This window comes from Trematosphaeria pertusa (assembly GCF_010094035.1).
Source record: "Trematosphaeria pertusa strain CBS 122368 unplaced genomic scaffold BU26scaffold_3, whole genome shotgun sequence".
Classification (NCBI taxonomy): domain Eukaryota; kingdom Fungi; phylum Ascomycota; class Dothideomycetes; order Pleosporales; family Trematosphaeriaceae; genus Trematosphaeria; species Trematosphaeria pertusa.
In genome coordinates, this window is record NW_022987214.1 from 2,573,405 (window position 1) to 2,590,302 (window position 16,898).

Here is a 16,898-nt window from a genome sequence, read left to right on the forward strand (position 1 = left end):
CGTTGAAGTATCCCAAGTCCTCGCTGCCCCCCGGCCACAGAGTTTGACCCCCCAGGGGCCCGTCTGCGAGAGCACGCTCGGATCCGGAGACTGGGGGTCATAAGGCGAGACTGAGCTCTCGTCCTCCGGCAGGCGCTGGCCAATTGTGATCGAATCGGTCGAGAATCTGCTGCCGCGTAACTGGAAAGGCCTCTAGTGAGGGTTCGCGTAAGTTGTCGTCTTCTTCATCGGACGGGGGGAGACTATGTGGGAGGCTGCTACGGCCTGAATGCCGGTCCCACCAGCCTCCCACGATCTAGAAGCGGGCTCCTCATCCGAAGATGTGTTCCGCTGCCCCCGTACAACGGGCGACGGTTCCAAAATATGTACATTCTCCAACCATGTATTACTCTTCCAGGTGTCCGTCGTCGTCCCAATATGTCCCGCTGCCGCCGTACGATGGGTCTCGTAGGTTGTCGTCCTCTTCGTCCGAGCGCGGCAGACTCTGCGGCAAACTGCTACGGCTAGGATGCCTGTCCCATGCAAACGGGCTTCGCTGCCCGAAGACCGGCTCCGCCGTCCGAAGATCGGCTCCGCTGCTGTTGTGCGCCTAAGGAACGTTCCAAACGAGGCGATGCTTGATGTGCGCTCGCTAGTATCTCGGAACAGGCCTGAGCCGCTGTTAGGGGCGAGGGCGATTCGGCCCTCCTCAACGCTCTGGTGATGATCCATGGAATGATCCTAAGTCACTGGCAACAGAGCACTTCTCTTGGGGTCGCGTTTGACTGCTGCTTCAGTTAACGCTTGAGCGTCGAGATCTCTTCTTCTGGTACCGGCACAGTTGCTTGGGACTCCAGCATGTCCGAGACGTCCTTTCCGCTGGGGGCGGTGACGGACGTGGTCGCTCCGAATGAGGGAGACGTGAACGGTAAGAGTCATCGTCGGCGTCGGCGCCCGCAGTGGACGAAGCGGCGGAGAGGTACGACTCGGCTTTGTCACCGACCTCCTAGAAGCCGGGCTCGGAGCCCAGCAACCCATCTACCATTCAGGGTATGGCACCCTCGGTCACTCGGACCGGATAGCTCGCTGGAGTGGATCCCTGGAGGGAGAGGTGGTGGTCGCATCGGCGACGAACGAAATCCCCCAGTATTTGTCTGGCCCGGGCACAGACATGCGACCCAAATGGGACGTAGCTCGACGGAAGGTTCGAGTCATTACCGTCCTCCTCATCTTCAAGGACTGTGTCTTGCAGCAATGACTCCATGATCTTCATCTCGTTATCAACCTTCTTGTCGAGATGACCGTTCTTCATAAACCGCCGTTTCTCGAGCTCCTTGGCTGCCGGAAGCCTCTGAGAGCACTCCGAGCGAGATATGAGAGCTGATTGGAGCCAGCTCCACGGAAGAGCAAGCCTGCGAAAAGACGCTATGCTCTCGAGATTGGGCATCGACAGGCGAGACTACTCGCGGGTGCTACAGACCGGAGTCCATATTCCCTAGGCTCATCGCCGGCCTACGTAGTACCGTAGACCATATGCAGGAGTCGATCCAAATTCCTCCAACCCTCGCTATCAGTTGCGCAGTCAAATGGTCGACAAATCCTACCGCCAATATCAAGCTCCTCACCAATGGTGCTGTCTAGTACGTGAGGTGAACTTCGCCTAGTCAGCGCGGAGCGCCATCTCGATCTCGTCTCCGGCTATCTTTCCTGGGCGACCTCGCTGCCGGCGCGCTGGCTTCGACGAAGTGGGTGACCTTGACCGAACTATCCTATTGTCCTTAGCATAAGAACAACCATTAGGGGAATCCTTGGTTATCTTACCTCGACCAACATCCGCGTACGCTACCCGCAGCGCCCTTGATCTTAAACCCGACCAGTTGGCGGTCGGCATCCACCTCGACCCGCTGCTCGTTGCGGGAAACAACTTTCTTTATACATGATGCGGTCGTATGTGGTGCCCGGGATCCGAGTTTGGAGGATGGGCTCGTTTATCCTTTGCCATTTCCTTCAGCCCCACCAGTAATGAAACCTAAAGGAGCACCCGCTGCAGTGGCCGCAACTTCGTCCGAAACAAATCCAAGAGCCCTCCGTACATGACGGGGACTCCCTCCTCGAAGTACTTTCGGCAAGTTAGGAGGATCTGCCAATGTAGTGGCACGTCCTCGTTGTACTCCTTGGGGGAGACTGGACGATCGCGCGTCGCGGAAGACGAGGTCTTCTTTATACATGATGCAGTTGTATGTGGTGCCGGGGATCTGAGCTTGGAGGATGAGCTCGATCTTTCGAACCTGCCACTTCGCCGTGTTATGTGGCGCGCTGGTAGTGTTTTCGACAGAACAATGGCCATGACTCGATGAGGCGGGTGCACGCCTTGTTGCGACCAAAGTGGTCCGAGATGACCTTACGGGATAGGTCTTTCGCGTACTATGCCCCGTTCTTGCACGACGTGTGCTCGTCGTTCATGCACTCGAACTTACGGTTGGCTAGGGACGACGGGGTTTCGGGAGCACACTGGGGTGGTGCTGTGCGAGCACTCGGGAAAGAATGACGAGCCTGGAGCTTTCCAGAGGCGGGAGCGTTGTAGCCTGGATCCTGCGGGCTAAGGAGGTTTGGAAAGACTCGTCGCGTCGCGGATGCTGTTGACCGTGGAGTCCTTCAAGCAGGCTCGAAGAAGAGATACCGCCGTCAAGCTGGGGCACGGCGCGAGCGGCAGGACGCACCCAACCCTGTGCTCCACTAACTATTCGGCTAGCACTGGGATCCTGCTCGGGAAGCCAATCGGCAAACCACTAGCACCTCACCACACCACCAGACGCAAGGTGGGTCGTGAGGGTTGTCGACGGGGCCAAGGTCGCACCGCTTCACCAGCCCCCAAGAAGCGAGGGCATGGCCAACAATGTACATGATGTTGTGGCAGCGACGGCATTGTTGTCTTTGCGGCGCTTCAAGGTCCCTGGTAGGCCTTGGAGGCCGATTCAAGAGGCTTGTCCATGGTATCTCCTGCTCGACAACGGTCTTCTTGATCCGGCGGGTGGTCTTCACCTTCTTGCCATCTTCGCGGATCGAGTACGCGATTATCGTTTCGGTTCCGTCTTTCCATGCCATCTTCAATCACGCCATTCTCTTGATGATTTGCTGCTGCGGGAGCTGGTTGAGGGTTCGAATAATGAGGCCAAACGCCTGCGCGAGTCAGCGTGCCCGTCCACTATCGAGACATCAACGACTTACCTTGGATACAGCGTCCACTTGGCCGCTCAGGGCCCTCCGATTGCTCAGGCCGGTGCTGTGCCTGAAACAACTCGTCGTATTCGAACGCGGGCGCCCTGGCCCCTAGGGGCAAGACCATCGAATGCCGTTTAGCCAAATCCATAAGGCATCCGCGATCGTCATCTCGCGAATATATTGCGCTTATCGAGCAGGAGATCGTGTATCGAAGTTGTGAAAGTCCATCCATCCACACAATATCTTGTGAAAGGAGGGAGCCGTTGCTAGCGAGGTGGTGCCGGGGTAATCCTCATCGATTCGCGGGTGAGTGGACGGGGGTATGTTCCCCGTCCGGTGGACTTGGCGGCATTCTCACTGATGGAACTTGCAGGCGATGCAACGACGAATCTGGGTGGCATTCTCGCCGCCTTTGCCGATGATGGCGGCGGCCTCTCTGTGACTCGGAGTCGGGCAGCACTCCGGCAACCAGGCCGCCTGAAGAATCAGCCCGTCGACCCTCTCTCAGGCGTACCTGGTCGCCGCCTGTCGTCGCAACGGGCGCGGCTGCGAGACGCGCCGTTAGCTGTGAAGCCAGAGGTAAGCGTTCCTCCTGTGTTACTTACGCTTGACTCCAGGGACGGCTCCCGAATGCTATCGTCCTCCTCGTCGGATCGCGTGAGGCAGTGTGCTGCTGGTGGTGTTCTGCTCGGGGACAGGGCGGCGGGGTTGGGAGAAAGAGAAAGAGAGGGGACGGAGCTGGTGTTTTGATTTTTCACACCTTTCGGTAAGACTAAGTCGGCTCGCAGCGCCGCCACCACCACCGCCCCAGCAACCACGAAAGCTCCTCTGCGAGGCAGATAGAGAGTCTACTCGATGAGCAGCAGCAGCGGGGCTCCATGGACGTCTCTATAATTGAATTGCTGTTCCTCTAGCCTTGGTCCCCTGGCAGCCTGGTGCCGGCATCATGCACCTCCTGCGCTCCTTCCTTGCCCACCCACCTACCCCTGCCTGCCCACCTTCACCCGCCGTCCCTATCGGTGGCGACTCGGCCTGCAGCGGCGCGCCGAGCCTTGCGGTCACGCCGTCGTCGTCGCTTAGTCAACCGCACAAACCCCTGTGTCCATTGTGGGCGTAAAATCTCCCCTCCCCACCAGCTTCCTCCCTCCTTTAGCTAACCTACGGTAATGACATCCCTCCACAAATGCATCGCACCGCAATCGGCCGTTCGAAAGGCCAGCGGAACAGTTAGTGGGGCACAGCGCGAGCGGCAGGAGGCGTTCGCCGCTGTGCCCCAGCTTGACGGGGGCATCTCTTCTTCAAGCCTGCTTGAAGGACTCCACGGCCTCACCTAGCCGCCGTAAGTATTGAGCTGCAACTCTTTACGTAGCTATTAGCTAACGATACCAGGCAAGTTCCTCGTGGAAACCGATCATGTTCCTCCCGTGGCCACCCCGAGATCGCGTCGTGTGTCACAGGAAGGACCATGATCGAGCTCGCCCTGCAGAGCTCTGGCCTGTTGAATGCGGTTGCGAACGAGGCGCTCTGTGACGAGGGCTCTGCCGGTGATGGGCCTCGGGAACCCGTTCGAGATTCCAGCGGGACAGTTAGTGGAGCACAGCGGCGAACGCCTCTTGCAGATCGCCGAGGATACACAAATGGAAGAAGCATGGTGGAAACTCTCTCTCGCCGCCCAACTCAGCACCAGGGCCGAATGACCTTGGCCTGGAAGGGCACTATGCGCCTTCGAGCCGACAACCGAGAGAGCCAAGCCAGCCAGCGAGTGGCTCACTTCATGAAAGCGCTTGCTCGGCACGGAAAGAAGTTGGACCGTCTTGTAGTGCTCTTCGGCTCTGACCGATACTATGAGAGGTGCGGGCGTGGGTACGGTGGAGCTCCAGAGAAGGCTTTCGTCAACCCTAACGGACGACAGAAGTACCCACGCCCCGCCGTCAGCGAATCCATTCCATCGCTCCAACAACAGTCGTTCATACCGTTCTTCGGCGACCGTTCAACAACATGGACAAGACGTGGCACACGCACCCTACCCGGGGGGTGCGGGAGGAGAGGTGGATGCAGATGGATGTGTAGAGGAGGAAGAAGAGGTGGCCTTCGACATGAAAGGCCAGGGGCACGTCTGCACCATGGGTGTGTTCAGCGGCGTGTGGCCACATCCCGTGGTGCGGACGTCCCCTACTTGATCGGCCGTGGAGGCAGGACGTTCACCGCGAAGATCGAGCAGCACGGGCTTGGTTTTCGGCCGATCATCTGTCTTTCGTTTGGCGACAATCACAGCATGAGCAAGACCTGCAAGGACTTTGATTTCGATCCGGCAAACATAAGCACCACCTCCCAGTCCGATGAAAACTCTAGCAGCACCCCGAGTAGCGACACGACCGACGCCTCCGATTTGTCGTCCCCTCCTCCGCAACCCTTCGTGTCGTGGACAGAGACCCCGAGACATTCTGTAGCCTCTCAATGGATTCTTGATTTTCTCTTTATACATGTGCGTGTGTGTCTACTGTGATGAAGTAAAGTGATCACCGGAGTCAGTGACTTAGCAACTGTCTTGTTTATCGCTTGGTGTAGGTGCTCAGCCGCACGCCATTTCGTGAGCGCATTCTCTCCTCTTAGTCATGTCACGCTGCACCTCGTTGTCCAAAGTACACAACAATCACACTATGAAAAGCCCGCTCAAGCTATCCTAGGTACTCTGTACATCCCTCCACTCTATGCACGACGGTGACGTCGACTAGCACTTCAGCTGCTCGGCCCCTGGCTAATGGGTACCACGTGCTCCAAGCCTCCAAGCGGGCTTTTGCTTCAATGTTTGTCCCCCAATTTTGCTTACTTATGTGCTTACTTGCTGAGAAAAGACCTACACACGCTCATGCCGTCTCAGACAACCCACCTATAGATGTAATTACAATACGCTTAGTATTCTTCCTACACATCCCAACGCAATCCATCCCCAGCCTAGTGTATCCCGTTCAACATTCCCACGCCCTCCACCCAGCCAGCCAAACTAATCATCCGAAAACCTAACTCCGTACAAGTCAACAAGAAATCTAACGCCATGCAGCATCTCTTTTTCCTAGGGCCATCGAATCGCTGCCCTCTGCTGTTTGTCACATGCAGCATGAACTCCACATATTTCTCACATTCTCGTCTTTTCGTCTCACAAACGCGGCTTTGTTATCCGCCATACCTAGCTCTAGGGCGGTGATGAGGGCTTGATTGCGTCATACCCATAGGAGGAGCGCACAGTACAGAGGGTGCTTGCTGTTAGGACTCAACTCAGGAGATGATAGATATACAGCGCTGAAAAACCACACAGCTTCGCAGCGAGCAGAGGGGAGATGAGAATCGAGAGGATGTACATAGTCCCCCAGCAGGCATAGAATACATATCCCTACTCCTCTCTCAGCGGTTTCGTTCTCCATATACTTGTTGTTCCTTGAAGCAACGAGTTAGATTATCCACTACATCAAGCTCGGCTCACACTACTGGGCACGGGGCTTACGCAGAGATACAACGCGTAAGCATAGCGCAGCACAGCATAGCACAGTACGTTTGTTAGAGCTATCAGCTGGAGCAGGATTATGATAGGGGGAGATATGGGGGAAGAAGTTCATTCATGAATCATCGCTTTTTCGCACAGCACAGCACGCTGCTTTCGCATCCGCAGACGGATGGGAAGGCCTGAGCTAAGCTAGCTGCGCTGTGTGCACCTCTTTAAGTCCATATCATCCACCGCGCCAACCCAAAGAGGGAAAGAAGGAAAGACATCGAACCCACGACCATGGCCGTGGCCGCGATCACAAGAGCACAGCACGTCCACCCCTTCCCGCCCCAACTCGAGACCCCAACCCAGCGACGACGATAGTCGACGGTAATGATAGACGGGGAAGAGAGATCAACGAGCAGACTCAGATCTCCCCCTCATCATCCATCTCCATCTCCATCTCCATCTTCACACCCACTCTCGCACCCACACCCGCGCCCAACCCACCGCTGAACAGATCCTCCTCCCCATCCAACATGACCTTCTTAACCGGACTCCCCTTCTTCCTGCCCTTCATCACGCGGCCCGTCTTGGCACCTACACATCTGTTAGCCCAGATCCACACATCCACTAACCCTCCACCCCTCTGCCCAAGAAATCAAATCCTACATACCAAGCGTCACCGGCGTCCCGCCCTTCTTCACCAGCGCCGCCCGCGCCGGACTCGCCGCCCGGCCGTCGCGCCCCTCAGCCTCCTCCTTGAGCCGCTTTGCCAGCTGCTTCGGCTTGCGCAGGAAGTTCTCGATGGCGTTGTAGGTGGCCTCCGGGCCGAAGAGGCGGGCGACTTCGCGGCAGTTGATCTGCGTAGCGACGGTCAGTGAGGAGTGGGTCGAGAGGTGGAAGTGGAAGAGTGGGGGAGGAGAGGGGTATGAGGTGCTGGGAAGAATGTTGGGACGGACTTGCGTTGGAGTCGAAGCTCGCGAGGATGGCGGCGAGGAGGCGGTCTTTGACCTCGGGGGTTTGCCAGTTGATCGGCATTTTGGGGCTGGGAGACTGGGTTAGCGGTTTCTTGTTTGTGGTGAGCGGGGAGGTGAGGGGGGGTGAGGGAGCTTGTGGCGAGCTGTGTGGAGCTGTGCGAGCGGCGGAGTTGACGGCAATGTAAGAGTGCGGAGATGTGCTCAGCGAGGGGGAAGGAGGGAAGACTTACACCGTGTACTAGGGAAGTAGAAGTGTTGTTGTGGTGGACGATGTTATCGAAGATACAAAAGTAGCAGGAAGCCGTTGCAACGTCGTGGAGAGTTGGAGACTAAGAGGTGAGAGTCGTGGGATGAGCGTTGGGGCGGGATTTTATACCCCTCAGAGCCCGCAGTGAAGGTGAGCAGTCGCCCCTCGCAACGAGCGCTCACCGCGCGACTGCGAATCACATGATAGCGTGTTTTCGTGTTAGTGGGGTGGCGGTTTGAGGTGAGAACGCGATTTGTACGTGCGGTGCTGGCTCTCGTCGTCGTGCTGTGTGGACTTGCATATTGAGGCGTGCTTTGTGCGACGCTGGAGATGCATACCCCTGGCGAGTATGCATGGCGTGGGGAAGAAAAGGTGACGGAGCGAATCTGAGAAAATGTGAGCTTGCAATGGAAAGAAGAGGGAAGGATTAAGAATCGTCTATGGGAATAATTATGTGGTGGTTGGGTGTCTAATCATCGTAGTGGCTCGAACAAAAGAATCCAGTGTGTGAATACAGTCACGGACGCTTTCTTCTCTCCGCAAGTCTGATAATGAGTCAGAAGTCTTTTGGACGCCGTGGCACGTCGCACCAGTATGTGGAGGCGAGAAGATATCGCGGGCATGAGATGGAGAGGTGATAATTAGTCGTGCTACCCTGTGAGACTTCTCCTGTAGCATGGGGAGTCCTGTTACTTCGTTGTCGGGATAGAGTGGATGTTTGGAACGTGCAAGTGATGATGTTAGTCGCTTGTGCCCAATCGAGCTTCAAACATTGCGCTAAGACGTTACACTGTCGACGATTAATCTGTACGATGCGGCCATTTCCTGCTCATTACAGCGTGCACCTGCTGACGCGTCAGCCCAGCATCCGGTTTCAATCCCTACACCCCTTCAGAAACAGAAATTCACAGCGCACTCCACTTCCGCCACCACGGCTCCTTGGCCTCCTCCGTCTTCTCATCCTCGTTCTCCCCGCTCTCTACGTCCCTGTCCCTCCTCTTTCCTACGTACGGCGGATGAATCGCATCCCTACACTCGCCCTTACACTTCCCACAAACCCACCACCTAATCCCGCTCTTTAATTCGCCCTTACAGCATCCACAGAACACCTTCACAGCCTCCCCATTCAGAACCCTCCTCCCGTACCCAATATCTCGCGCCTCTTGCTGATATCTTTTGTGTCGGATTGTCTGCATTTGGACGGGGTCCTTAGAAGCGCACGCTCGACACATGTCCTGGAATTCGTGCGAGCGGTCGGTGATCCGGCACTTGCAAGGCTTCTTGTAGCCGCGCGGGTGCCGTGCGAAGTGGTGGTAGTAGCATTTGCGGCAGTAGGGTTGGCAGGTTGTTACGTGGCGGCGGCCAGGGAGGCCGGGGAGGAAGCGTTGGGCTTTGCACCACTGTTCCGTATTAGCTTTCCCTTCCATTCTCAATGAAGTGAAGATACGTACAAAGCATATCCTTTTGTTGCAGTACAAGCAGCCCTTCTTCGTAGCCGCCTCACAACACCGCTCCTTCAACTTCGGAACCCGATGTACCAGATCGCCCGGCGGAAAAACCGCCTCCCTCACCGCCCTGCTCACCAAGCTGAAATTCACGACATCTTCGTAGTGCATATAATCCACGATGTTAAGCAGCACGTGCTCGATAATAAGCACATCCATCAGCTTTGGATTCGAAACCTGGAAGAACTCGTACGGCGGTTTGAACTGCGGTGGTTGCTCGATTTTGACGTCCCTTGTGAATTGCATGCGGAAAAAAGTTTTTTTGAGATAGCTGAACGTGAGGCGGATTTTGGGAAATAGCCGGTCGTGGATGATGATGGGAGGGCCGATGAGCGCGACGATGAGCCAGACGACGGGGCGCATGGGGTTGAGGATGCTCCATTCGCGTTCGTCGAAGAAGATGCCGACGTACGCGACGAGCATTTGAAAGAATCTTCCCTGTTAGCCTGCAAGTCCGCAACGTCACGATACACTTACAAAGTCGACACCGCGAGTGTCCAGGCCGATACCATCCCCTTGCACACCCCCTTCGCTGTACTATTTCCGTCGAGCTCTGCAGCTAGGGCGAACATGCTCTTTTGGCCCGGAGCGACCTGCCATCCTTCCACCTTGGGGAAATTGCATCCTTTGAACGAACCGGGAAGGAACTCTGCTTGCAGGCCTACGCCGACTGCAAGCGTGATGGCGAGTCCAAAGTCGACGAGTCCGTAAAGAAGGATCCAGGGCCCTTGCCACTGCAGAAGCAGAGCGGAACTAATAAATAACCACGGAAATATAGCAATACCCTGCCAATCATCAGCAAAATCACCCCGAGTTGCGATCCCTCAGCCGATCAAGGTCAGCCAATCAGATCTCGCCCCTTCGTCATAAGGCTGAATCAGGAAACATACGCACCCCGATATACGTCAGAAGCAACGAAAGCCGCACATTCTCGTTATACGGCTCCTGCGACAACTCTGGATGCCGTTGCACCCTCAAATAGCTATCTCTTGCCCCAAACGCCGCAATCGCACACGGGATGACGAGAACGAGCTTGAGCGCCCATATCCAGCCTCGCGTGTGTTTCTCGCTGGCTCTGCTCAGCTTGGTGGGCCGCCAGCCGAAGCAACCTGTGAGGAAATCGAGGGCCATGCCAGCCCGGTAGGTGCTCGGTGGGGATAGAGAGGTCGGTTTGAAGAAGTTCGGAGGATTGATCGATTAGCGAAAGGATGGAAGATGGACAACACCAGCAGGGCAGCGCCGCATATAGGAGGTCCCAAACGTGGCGTGCTGTTGAGGCCCCAGTCGATAAGTCAACCTCGCAGGTGGATACCTTCCGCTGTCGCGGTCGGTGAACGGGCTAGGCTATGACTTGGGCGGTGTCGGGGCTCACGACTGTGGTGGCTAGGCTGAAGCGTAGCCCCGAGCTTGTAGCAAAACGGCATGCTCAGCCGCTTGAGGCAGAAGGAATTCGAGCGCTGGAAAAGATGAACGATGGTGGAGAGACGGCTATCGTGGACGCATGATAAAGTAAGTGGCAGGGGAGCTTCCGCAGCAGTTTGTTGAGCAGCAGGCTGAAGTGTGTAGCTACCATGGGTAGTGCGTGTGGCATGGAGCTACCCCACCACCTCTTCGTGTTTGTCACAGCCACACTGCGCCCTTGTGCCACCTTCTACATCAATCAGGTGCTGCCAAACATCATATTGCTTAGCACCCGCCTTTGACTCCCGCGATTGGCAAAGAATGCCGAAAGTGATTCACGATGCTTCAGGGGAAGAGTCATTCAAAATCCTCAGTCGAGTGTGTGCGCACAGCTTCCGTTGCGCATTCGCGCACGGAACAAAATGATTGCCTAACCCCGCAAGGACTATACCTTCATCTTCTTCTTCCCTTTTGGGTCATCCCATTCCCTCTTGGGTCGCCGCTCCGCCTTCAGCTTCTTGGCCTCTTCCAGCGGATCGATCACTACAAGCTCCTCCTCGTTCTTCCGTTTCCACTCGAGATCTTTGCCCAATCTGTCTTTGGCGAAACTCAGAGCGTGAGACATCCATCCCGCGTCGTCGTCGGACTCTTCCTGGTCCTGTTTATCCCAAGCTGTGCACGACTGGCACCCGACTATGAAGTGGAGATCGCAAGGTACCTCTTCCTCATCTGCTGCCGGTCTGCTTCCATCGGTGTCGAGACTGCCGTTCTGATTGCCTTTGGGAATTTCCGGTTCTTTCATCTTGGTCGTCGCTGCGGGCGCCGCCGCTTCCAGCTTGGACTTGAACTTGGTGAGGATATCGAGTGCAGACTGTTCAGAAGCTGCATTACTTGCACCCGCGCCCCGCTTGCGACCCTTGGTGGTAGTCGCAGGCACCATAGACTCCAGAAGTGACTTCTTCTTGACGGGTTCGGCGCGTTGAGTTGCAGTGTTTCGCTTCATAGACGCTTTGAGCTCCGCAATTTGCGCATTGACGCGATCGAGCTTGGACTGCTTCTCCGACTCTGGTGATAACTCCCGCGGCGGAGGTGGCCTCGGTTTCTCCCGAGGCGGTGATTTCGGTGCCGACTTGAGTGGTGGTCTAGGAGAGGGAGACCTAGAGGGAGACTTGCGGGTCGGTCTTCGAATCGGTATTGCTCTCTCCTCCTCTGGCACCTTTGGCATGGGCGTGTTGTTAAGGGCGGAAGGCGTCTCGACCCCCGCACTGACGAGCTTGGTGTTGTACTTCGCCTTCTTCGCAACAGGCGCAGACGCTGCCTCTTCACCTTCGTCTCCGCCAAAGCTCAGGAGCGCCTTGGCAGCTTTCCTCTTTGACTTCTTGACCTTCCTGGCCTCAGGCTCCGTCCTTTCCGCAACCCGCACCCTCTTTACCATATCCTCGAACGGATTGATGATTATCTCCGTGCCTGTGATCCTGGTAGGATACATGGGCCTGTCCTCGCTCCCCTCTGTAATCTCCGCCTCTGCCATCTTCATCAGGTTGTAGATGGTGTCTCCCGCGATCCTGCCGAACAGCGTGTTCTTCCCTGTCAGCTCCGGTGTGTTGCCGAGAGTGAAGAAGAACTGGCTGCCATTATCGTCCTTCTTGCCTGTATTCGCCATGCCCAGCAGACCTCGCCGATTGAACTTGAGCCGGCTGTTGAACTCGTCCGCGAAGGGTTCGCCATCGTAGCTGCTCTCGCCGCCCTGTCCGGTGCCCGTCGGATCGCCACCTTGTATGATGAACCCCTTTACTATGCGGTGGAATATGGTGTTATCGTAATAGCCGTCGAGACATAGCTGCAGGAAGTTGCGCGTCGTGATTGGTGTTTGCTTGGCCCAGAGCTCGAGCTCGAGATCGCCGGTGGTGGTGTGGAGGACGACTTTCGCGGTCGGATTGGGCTCGAGATTGTACGTCGAACTCATTGCGCCGGCTGAATGCGTAGCGACAGGGTCTCGCGCGAAGGCTGCGGTGGTGGTGTTTGATTCCTGAGATTCTGCCAGTGAGAGCTTGATCACCGCCCACGATCCGCGCTAGGCCGTTATCGGCACTAGCGCCCGGCCTTTGCTCGCCATGTGGCCGACGTCACAGCCGTCGCAGGCACTTTTCGCACAGCCGGGAATGTGTCCACGCTCGGTCTCCGCTTTATGACCCTCCACGACGCTGCTAATCATGCGGGCATCGGCCATATAAACACGCTGTCCCTCCTGCTTTGCCTTTTCCTCCCTCTCAGCCCTCTATTGCGTCATTCGTTCAGACTTGCATTAGCTCCCCGTTGTCAAAATGCTGCCGTACATCAACGCCCGTGAGTGCAGGAAGCTTGGTATGGCTTTTGGGGGAGGATGCTAATAGAAGCGTGCAGCATTTGAGTATGTTGGCAGCGCGCTGGGAACCTCTGCGGACGAGTGTAAGAACCCGAGAGAACTTCTCAGCTCATCCATCTGATTCGCGTAGTAAAGCTCGTCTTCTCATTCTACCTTTCATATCCCTTGGCAGCAGTCCTCAAGCGCATACCAGACAAGGACCCATGGAAGAAAAACGTCTTCATCATAGGGTATGTGGTTTGTTTCTTCTTACTTGCTAAAGCTAATTCTCGGTAGCGTCTCGCTCTTCTACCTTGTCGGCCTGTTTGACCTATGGGGTGGTCTCAGGACCTTGATCCTCAGTTCCTATGGCGCATACTTCATCGCAGCCAAGATCAACTCTCCGTACATGCCATGGATCGGCTTCGTCTATTTGATGGGCCACATGTCCATAAACCACATTGCCCGGATGAGGGTCGACGATCCGTCTTCGGTGGATATCACTGGAGCGCAAATGGTCATGGTAATGAAGCTCACCGCATTTTGCTGGAACGTGCAAGACGGACGGCTGCCGGACTCTGAGCTTTCCGATTTCCAGAGAGAACATGCTGTTCGGACCATGCCCGGCCTTCTGGACTATACCGGCTACGTCTTCTTCTTTCCCGCGCTCATGGCCGGCCCAGCATTCGACTTTTGCGACTATAGCCGCTACATCAGCACCACCATGTTTGCGCTACCCCCTGGAATTGATCCGTCGAAAGCGCCTCCGACCCGCAAGAAGCGTAAGATTCCTCGAAGCGGGACCCCTGCAACCATCAAAGGCATCATTGGAACTGTGTGGATCTTCGCATTCCTAAAATTCTCGAGTTGGTACAACATCCCCTTTTACCTGGGCCCTGATTACATGAAGTACTGGTTTCCGCGCCGCGTATGGCTCTTGTACATGCTCGGTCTTACCACCCGCATGAAGTACTACGGTGTTTGGAGTCTCTCAGAGGGCGCCTGCATCCTTTCTGGAATTGGATATAACGGCGTTGATCCTGTATCTGGACGAGCCAAGTGGGACCGTCTCACAAATATAAAGCCTATGGAAATCGAGCTGGCGCAAAACACCCGCGCATACCTGGGATCCTGGAACATCAACACCAATCACTGGCTGCGGAACTACATGTATCTGCGCGTCACTCCGAAAGGCAAGAAGCCAGGCTTTCGGGCAACCCTAGCGACCTTTGTTACGAGTGCCTTCTGGCACGGGTTCTATCCGGGCTACTACCTGGCCTTCATTCTAGCCTCCCTCCTCCAATCAATCGCAAAGAGTACGTCTTTATTCCACCAGTTCCTCTACCAACGATGACAAGCTAACATGAGCGCAGACGCGCGCCGCATGATCCGCCCCTTCTTCCTGACTCCCGACGGCAAAGCCCCCCTCCCCTCGAAGAAGTACTACGACTTCTTCACCATAATCCTCACGCAAACCATGTTCGGCTTCACCGTTGCCCCCTTCATCCTCCTCTCCTTCAGCTCCACCATGCTCGTCTGGGCGCGCGTCTACTTCTACACTCTCATCGGAGTCGGCCTCTCCTTCGCCCTCTTCTCGCGCTCTCTGCCCTTCCGCAAAGAACTCGTCAAGCGGCAGTCCGCGCGCCTCTCGCCCACGGCCACCGACAGCATCCAGCAGGTCGCGAAGGAGGAAGTCGCGAAGGACCAGCGGCGCCAGGAGCTGCAGCGGACGGAGAGCGCGGATAGTGCGCTCGTCAGGAGGGCGCCGACGCTGGGTATTGCGGATGATCCGGAGGCGGAGATTGATGAGATTGTCGCGGAGGTTAGGAGGGAGATTGAGGAGAGGAGGCGCAGGGGCAGTTTGGTGCAGGGGTTTGATGTGAAGAAGGCCGTGCAGGACAAACTGCAGGAGTTTAAGAAGAGTTGAAGCGTCTCTTGGATATTTGTGCTGGAGCATCGGTTATGCGGGGGATCATGCATTGGGGTATTTGGCCTTTGGGGTCAGGGGCAGCCCAGGAGATATTTTTCACGTGTACAGGTGTTATTTGAATGCATTGGTGAGTTGCTATTTGGGCCTATCAGAAAATCTCATGCGCAACCCGAACGAGTATCGCTGCGAAGCTTCGGGGGATCCATAGGCGCACATCCGGGAAACCAAAACGTATTCTAGAATCTAAACGATCTCAATGCCGATGACCCTCCGCCCCGCAATTCCACCCATACGCCCTCCTCACCCTCCTCGCCTCCACCATCCAATCCTGCAGCTCCACCTTCCCCCTCCTCACCCTCTCAGTCTCAACATCTCTCCCATAAACCGCACCCTTCCGCACCCCCATCTCGCCCGTAACAACCAGATCCAGCCACGCCGCCAACCGATACCCCGCCTTCGCAATCTGCATCTGAATCACCGGAATCGCACTATCATAATACGCGCCATCGAGTTCCTTGCCCTCGACGCTCTCCTGGCCATCCGGCAGCACGGTGCTGCACACATAGGCATTCGCATCGCTAGCCCAATGCATAGCGCTCGCAATGCTATCATTCGGCTTAATCCCATCGAGCCAGCTCACGCTCGCGTTAGCGTACTTCCCACTCTTGATGTCAGCCACGAGATCCGCGGCCCAGGCCCTCGCGTCGTCGAGCGAGTAGCCCCCGATGAGCTTCTCTGCCATGTTGGAGTCCCAGATATGGTGCAGGTTGGTCGCGGCGCCGTCGAAGGTCACGTTGATGGTGTTGCCGCCCACGGCGAGGTTCTCGACGTGCAGCGGCTGGTGGATGTCGCCTAGGAAATGCACTACCCACTTCAGCGCCTTCTGCCGCTCGTCTACCCCCAATGCTTCGTCTTTCATTCGCGCCGTGTAGTTCGCGATCGCGGACACGATGCATCCTTCCTCCGGGCAGTCGCGGTCAAAGTCCACGTCGCAGGATGTAGGTGGGTTGTCGAGGGCGTCGATGTAGTGTAGCGGGGCGGAGAAGGCGCCTTCGGCTGTGTAGCGATAGGAGTCGGCCCAGGTGGCTATGCTGGCTAGGTAGGAGGAGGATGTGGAGTTTAGCAGAGTTTGGGTGTATGTGACTGTGGCGGGGGAGATGAAGGATTGCGCGATGAAGGCCACGGTGTCGTGGCCGAGGGTGCCCCAGGCGGATGCGCGGGAGAAGAGGGCTAGGAGGGAGAGGGAGAGGGTTGTGATGTTTAGGGGTGCCATTTTGACAAGTGGACGACGGGAGAATGGCGTGCGTAGTAAGAAATGCGAGCGCAGAGTAGAGAATTATATACCACTCGGGCCACAGCTGTAAGGTTACGCAGGTGTATCTGCCACTCGGGCATCGCCGTTCACGATCGCCACACAGCCACCCCAGAAGCTTGTCGTAGAGCCGCGGTTTACTAACCCGAACAGGCAGGCGCTTGACCACATTCCGGGATATCGCCTAGATGAGGAAGCTGGCGTGCGCGAGCGATTGGACGAAGGTTTGAAGACGCGACCGGGTGCGGAAATGGAAGATAATGAAGCGACGACCAATGGATAGACTGTACGCACGGATGTACGGTTGAGAACAAAGGCTGATTGACGCGGTACATTCGTTCTACCTATAGAGAGAAAAGAAAAGAAGACAAAATCAGGGTATCTCAATGCGTTTGAGCTTCGCCGAACTCCCGGAACGATATGCATATGTATGGGTTGGTTACTGAGCTGGGACGGGCTCAGGTGGGTTGCGGGTTTCGTCGGTGGGTTGATCTGCG

General features: G+C 56.4%; 8 protein-coding genes across 8 annotated transcripts; 2 read left to right on the forward strand and 6 right to left on the reverse strand.

Moving 5' to 3' along the window:
* Positions 1-385: 385 nt before the first annotated feature.
* Positions 386-1,426, reverse strand: BU26DRAFT_560984 (uncharacterized protein; the record flags this gene model as incomplete). The annotated part of the gene is made up of 2 exons (XM_033832858.1): positions 386-589; positions 1,151-1,426. The coding sequence occupies 2 exons, from the start codon at positions 1,424-1,426 to the stop codon at positions 386-388; spliced, it is 480 nt and encodes a 159-aa protein (XP_033688709.1).
* A 541-nt stretch (positions 1,427-1,967) lies between these two features.
* BU26DRAFT_501849 (uncharacterized protein) lies at positions 1,968-4,307 on the reverse strand (the record flags this gene model as incomplete). Its single annotated transcript, XM_033826595.1, has 8 exons — positions 1,968-2,349; positions 2,457-2,571; positions 2,781-3,071; positions 3,208-3,467; positions 3,560-3,678; positions 3,716-3,766; positions 3,807-4,049; positions 4,296-4,307. 8 exons carry the CDS (start codon positions 4,305-4,307, stop codon positions 1,968-1,970), a joined length of 1,473 nt encoding a protein of 490 aa, XP_033688710.1.
* A 160-nt stretch (positions 4,308-4,467) lies between these two features.
* On the forward strand, positions 4,468-5,685 carry BU26DRAFT_228603 (uncharacterized protein). The gene is made up of 3 exons (XM_033820826.1): positions 4,468-4,540; positions 4,591-5,052; positions 5,114-5,685. Exons 2-3 carry the CDS (start codon positions 4,667-4,669, stop codon positions 5,379-5,381), a joined length of 654 nt encoding a protein of 217 aa, XP_033688711.1. The 5' UTR covers positions 4,468-4,540; positions 4,591-4,666; the 3' UTR covers positions 5,382-5,685.
* Positions 5,686-6,816: 1,131 nt separating this feature from the next.
* Positions 6,817-7,995, reverse strand: BU26DRAFT_228766 (uncharacterized protein). The gene is made up of 4 exons (XM_033820829.1): positions 7,893-7,995; positions 7,649-7,730; positions 7,359-7,545; positions 6,817-7,282 (listed from the first exon to the last, which is right to left on the reverse strand). Exons 2-4 carry the CDS (start codon positions 7,721-7,723, stop codon positions 7,110-7,112), a joined length of 435 nt encoding a protein of 144 aa, XP_033688712.1. The 5' UTR covers positions 7,724-7,730; positions 7,893-7,995; the 3' UTR covers positions 6,817-7,109.
* An 819-nt stretch (positions 7,996-8,814) lies between these two features.
* Positions 8,815-10,545, reverse strand: BU26DRAFT_560988 (uncharacterized protein; the record flags this gene model as incomplete). The annotated part of the gene is made up of 4 exons (XM_033832859.1): positions 8,815-9,309; positions 9,361-9,847; positions 9,892-10,199; positions 10,309-10,545. The coding sequence occupies 4 exons, from the start codon at positions 10,543-10,545 to the stop codon at positions 8,815-8,817; spliced, it is 1,527 nt and encodes a 508-aa protein (XP_033688713.1).
* Positions 10,546-11,020: 475 nt separating this feature from the next.
* Positions 11,021-12,976, reverse strand: BU26DRAFT_228810 (cyclophilin-like protein). Its single transcript, XM_033820831.1, has one exon. It carries the CDS (start codon positions 12,779-12,781, stop codon positions 11,261-11,263), a length of 1,521 nt encoding a protein of 506 aa, XP_033688714.1. The 5' UTR covers positions 12,782-12,976; the 3' UTR covers positions 11,021-11,260.
* BU26DRAFT_478108 (MBOAT-domain-containing protein) lies at positions 12,971-15,347 on the forward strand. Its single transcript, XM_033825628.1, has 5 exons — positions 12,971-13,161; positions 13,219-13,263; positions 13,311-13,410; positions 13,457-14,475; positions 14,533-15,347. Exons 1-5 carry the CDS (start codon positions 13,140-13,142, stop codon positions 15,084-15,086), a joined length of 1,740 nt encoding a protein of 579 aa, XP_033688715.1. The 5' UTR covers positions 12,971-13,139; the 3' UTR covers positions 15,087-15,347.
* Positions 15,215-16,597, reverse strand: BU26DRAFT_228778 (uncharacterized protein). The gene has a single exon (XM_033820830.1). It carries the CDS (start codon positions 16,360-16,362, stop codon positions 15,343-15,345), a length of 1,020 nt encoding a protein of 339 aa, XP_033688716.1. The 5' UTR covers positions 16,363-16,597; the 3' UTR covers positions 15,215-15,342.
* Positions 16,598-16,898: the final 301 nt, after the last annotated feature.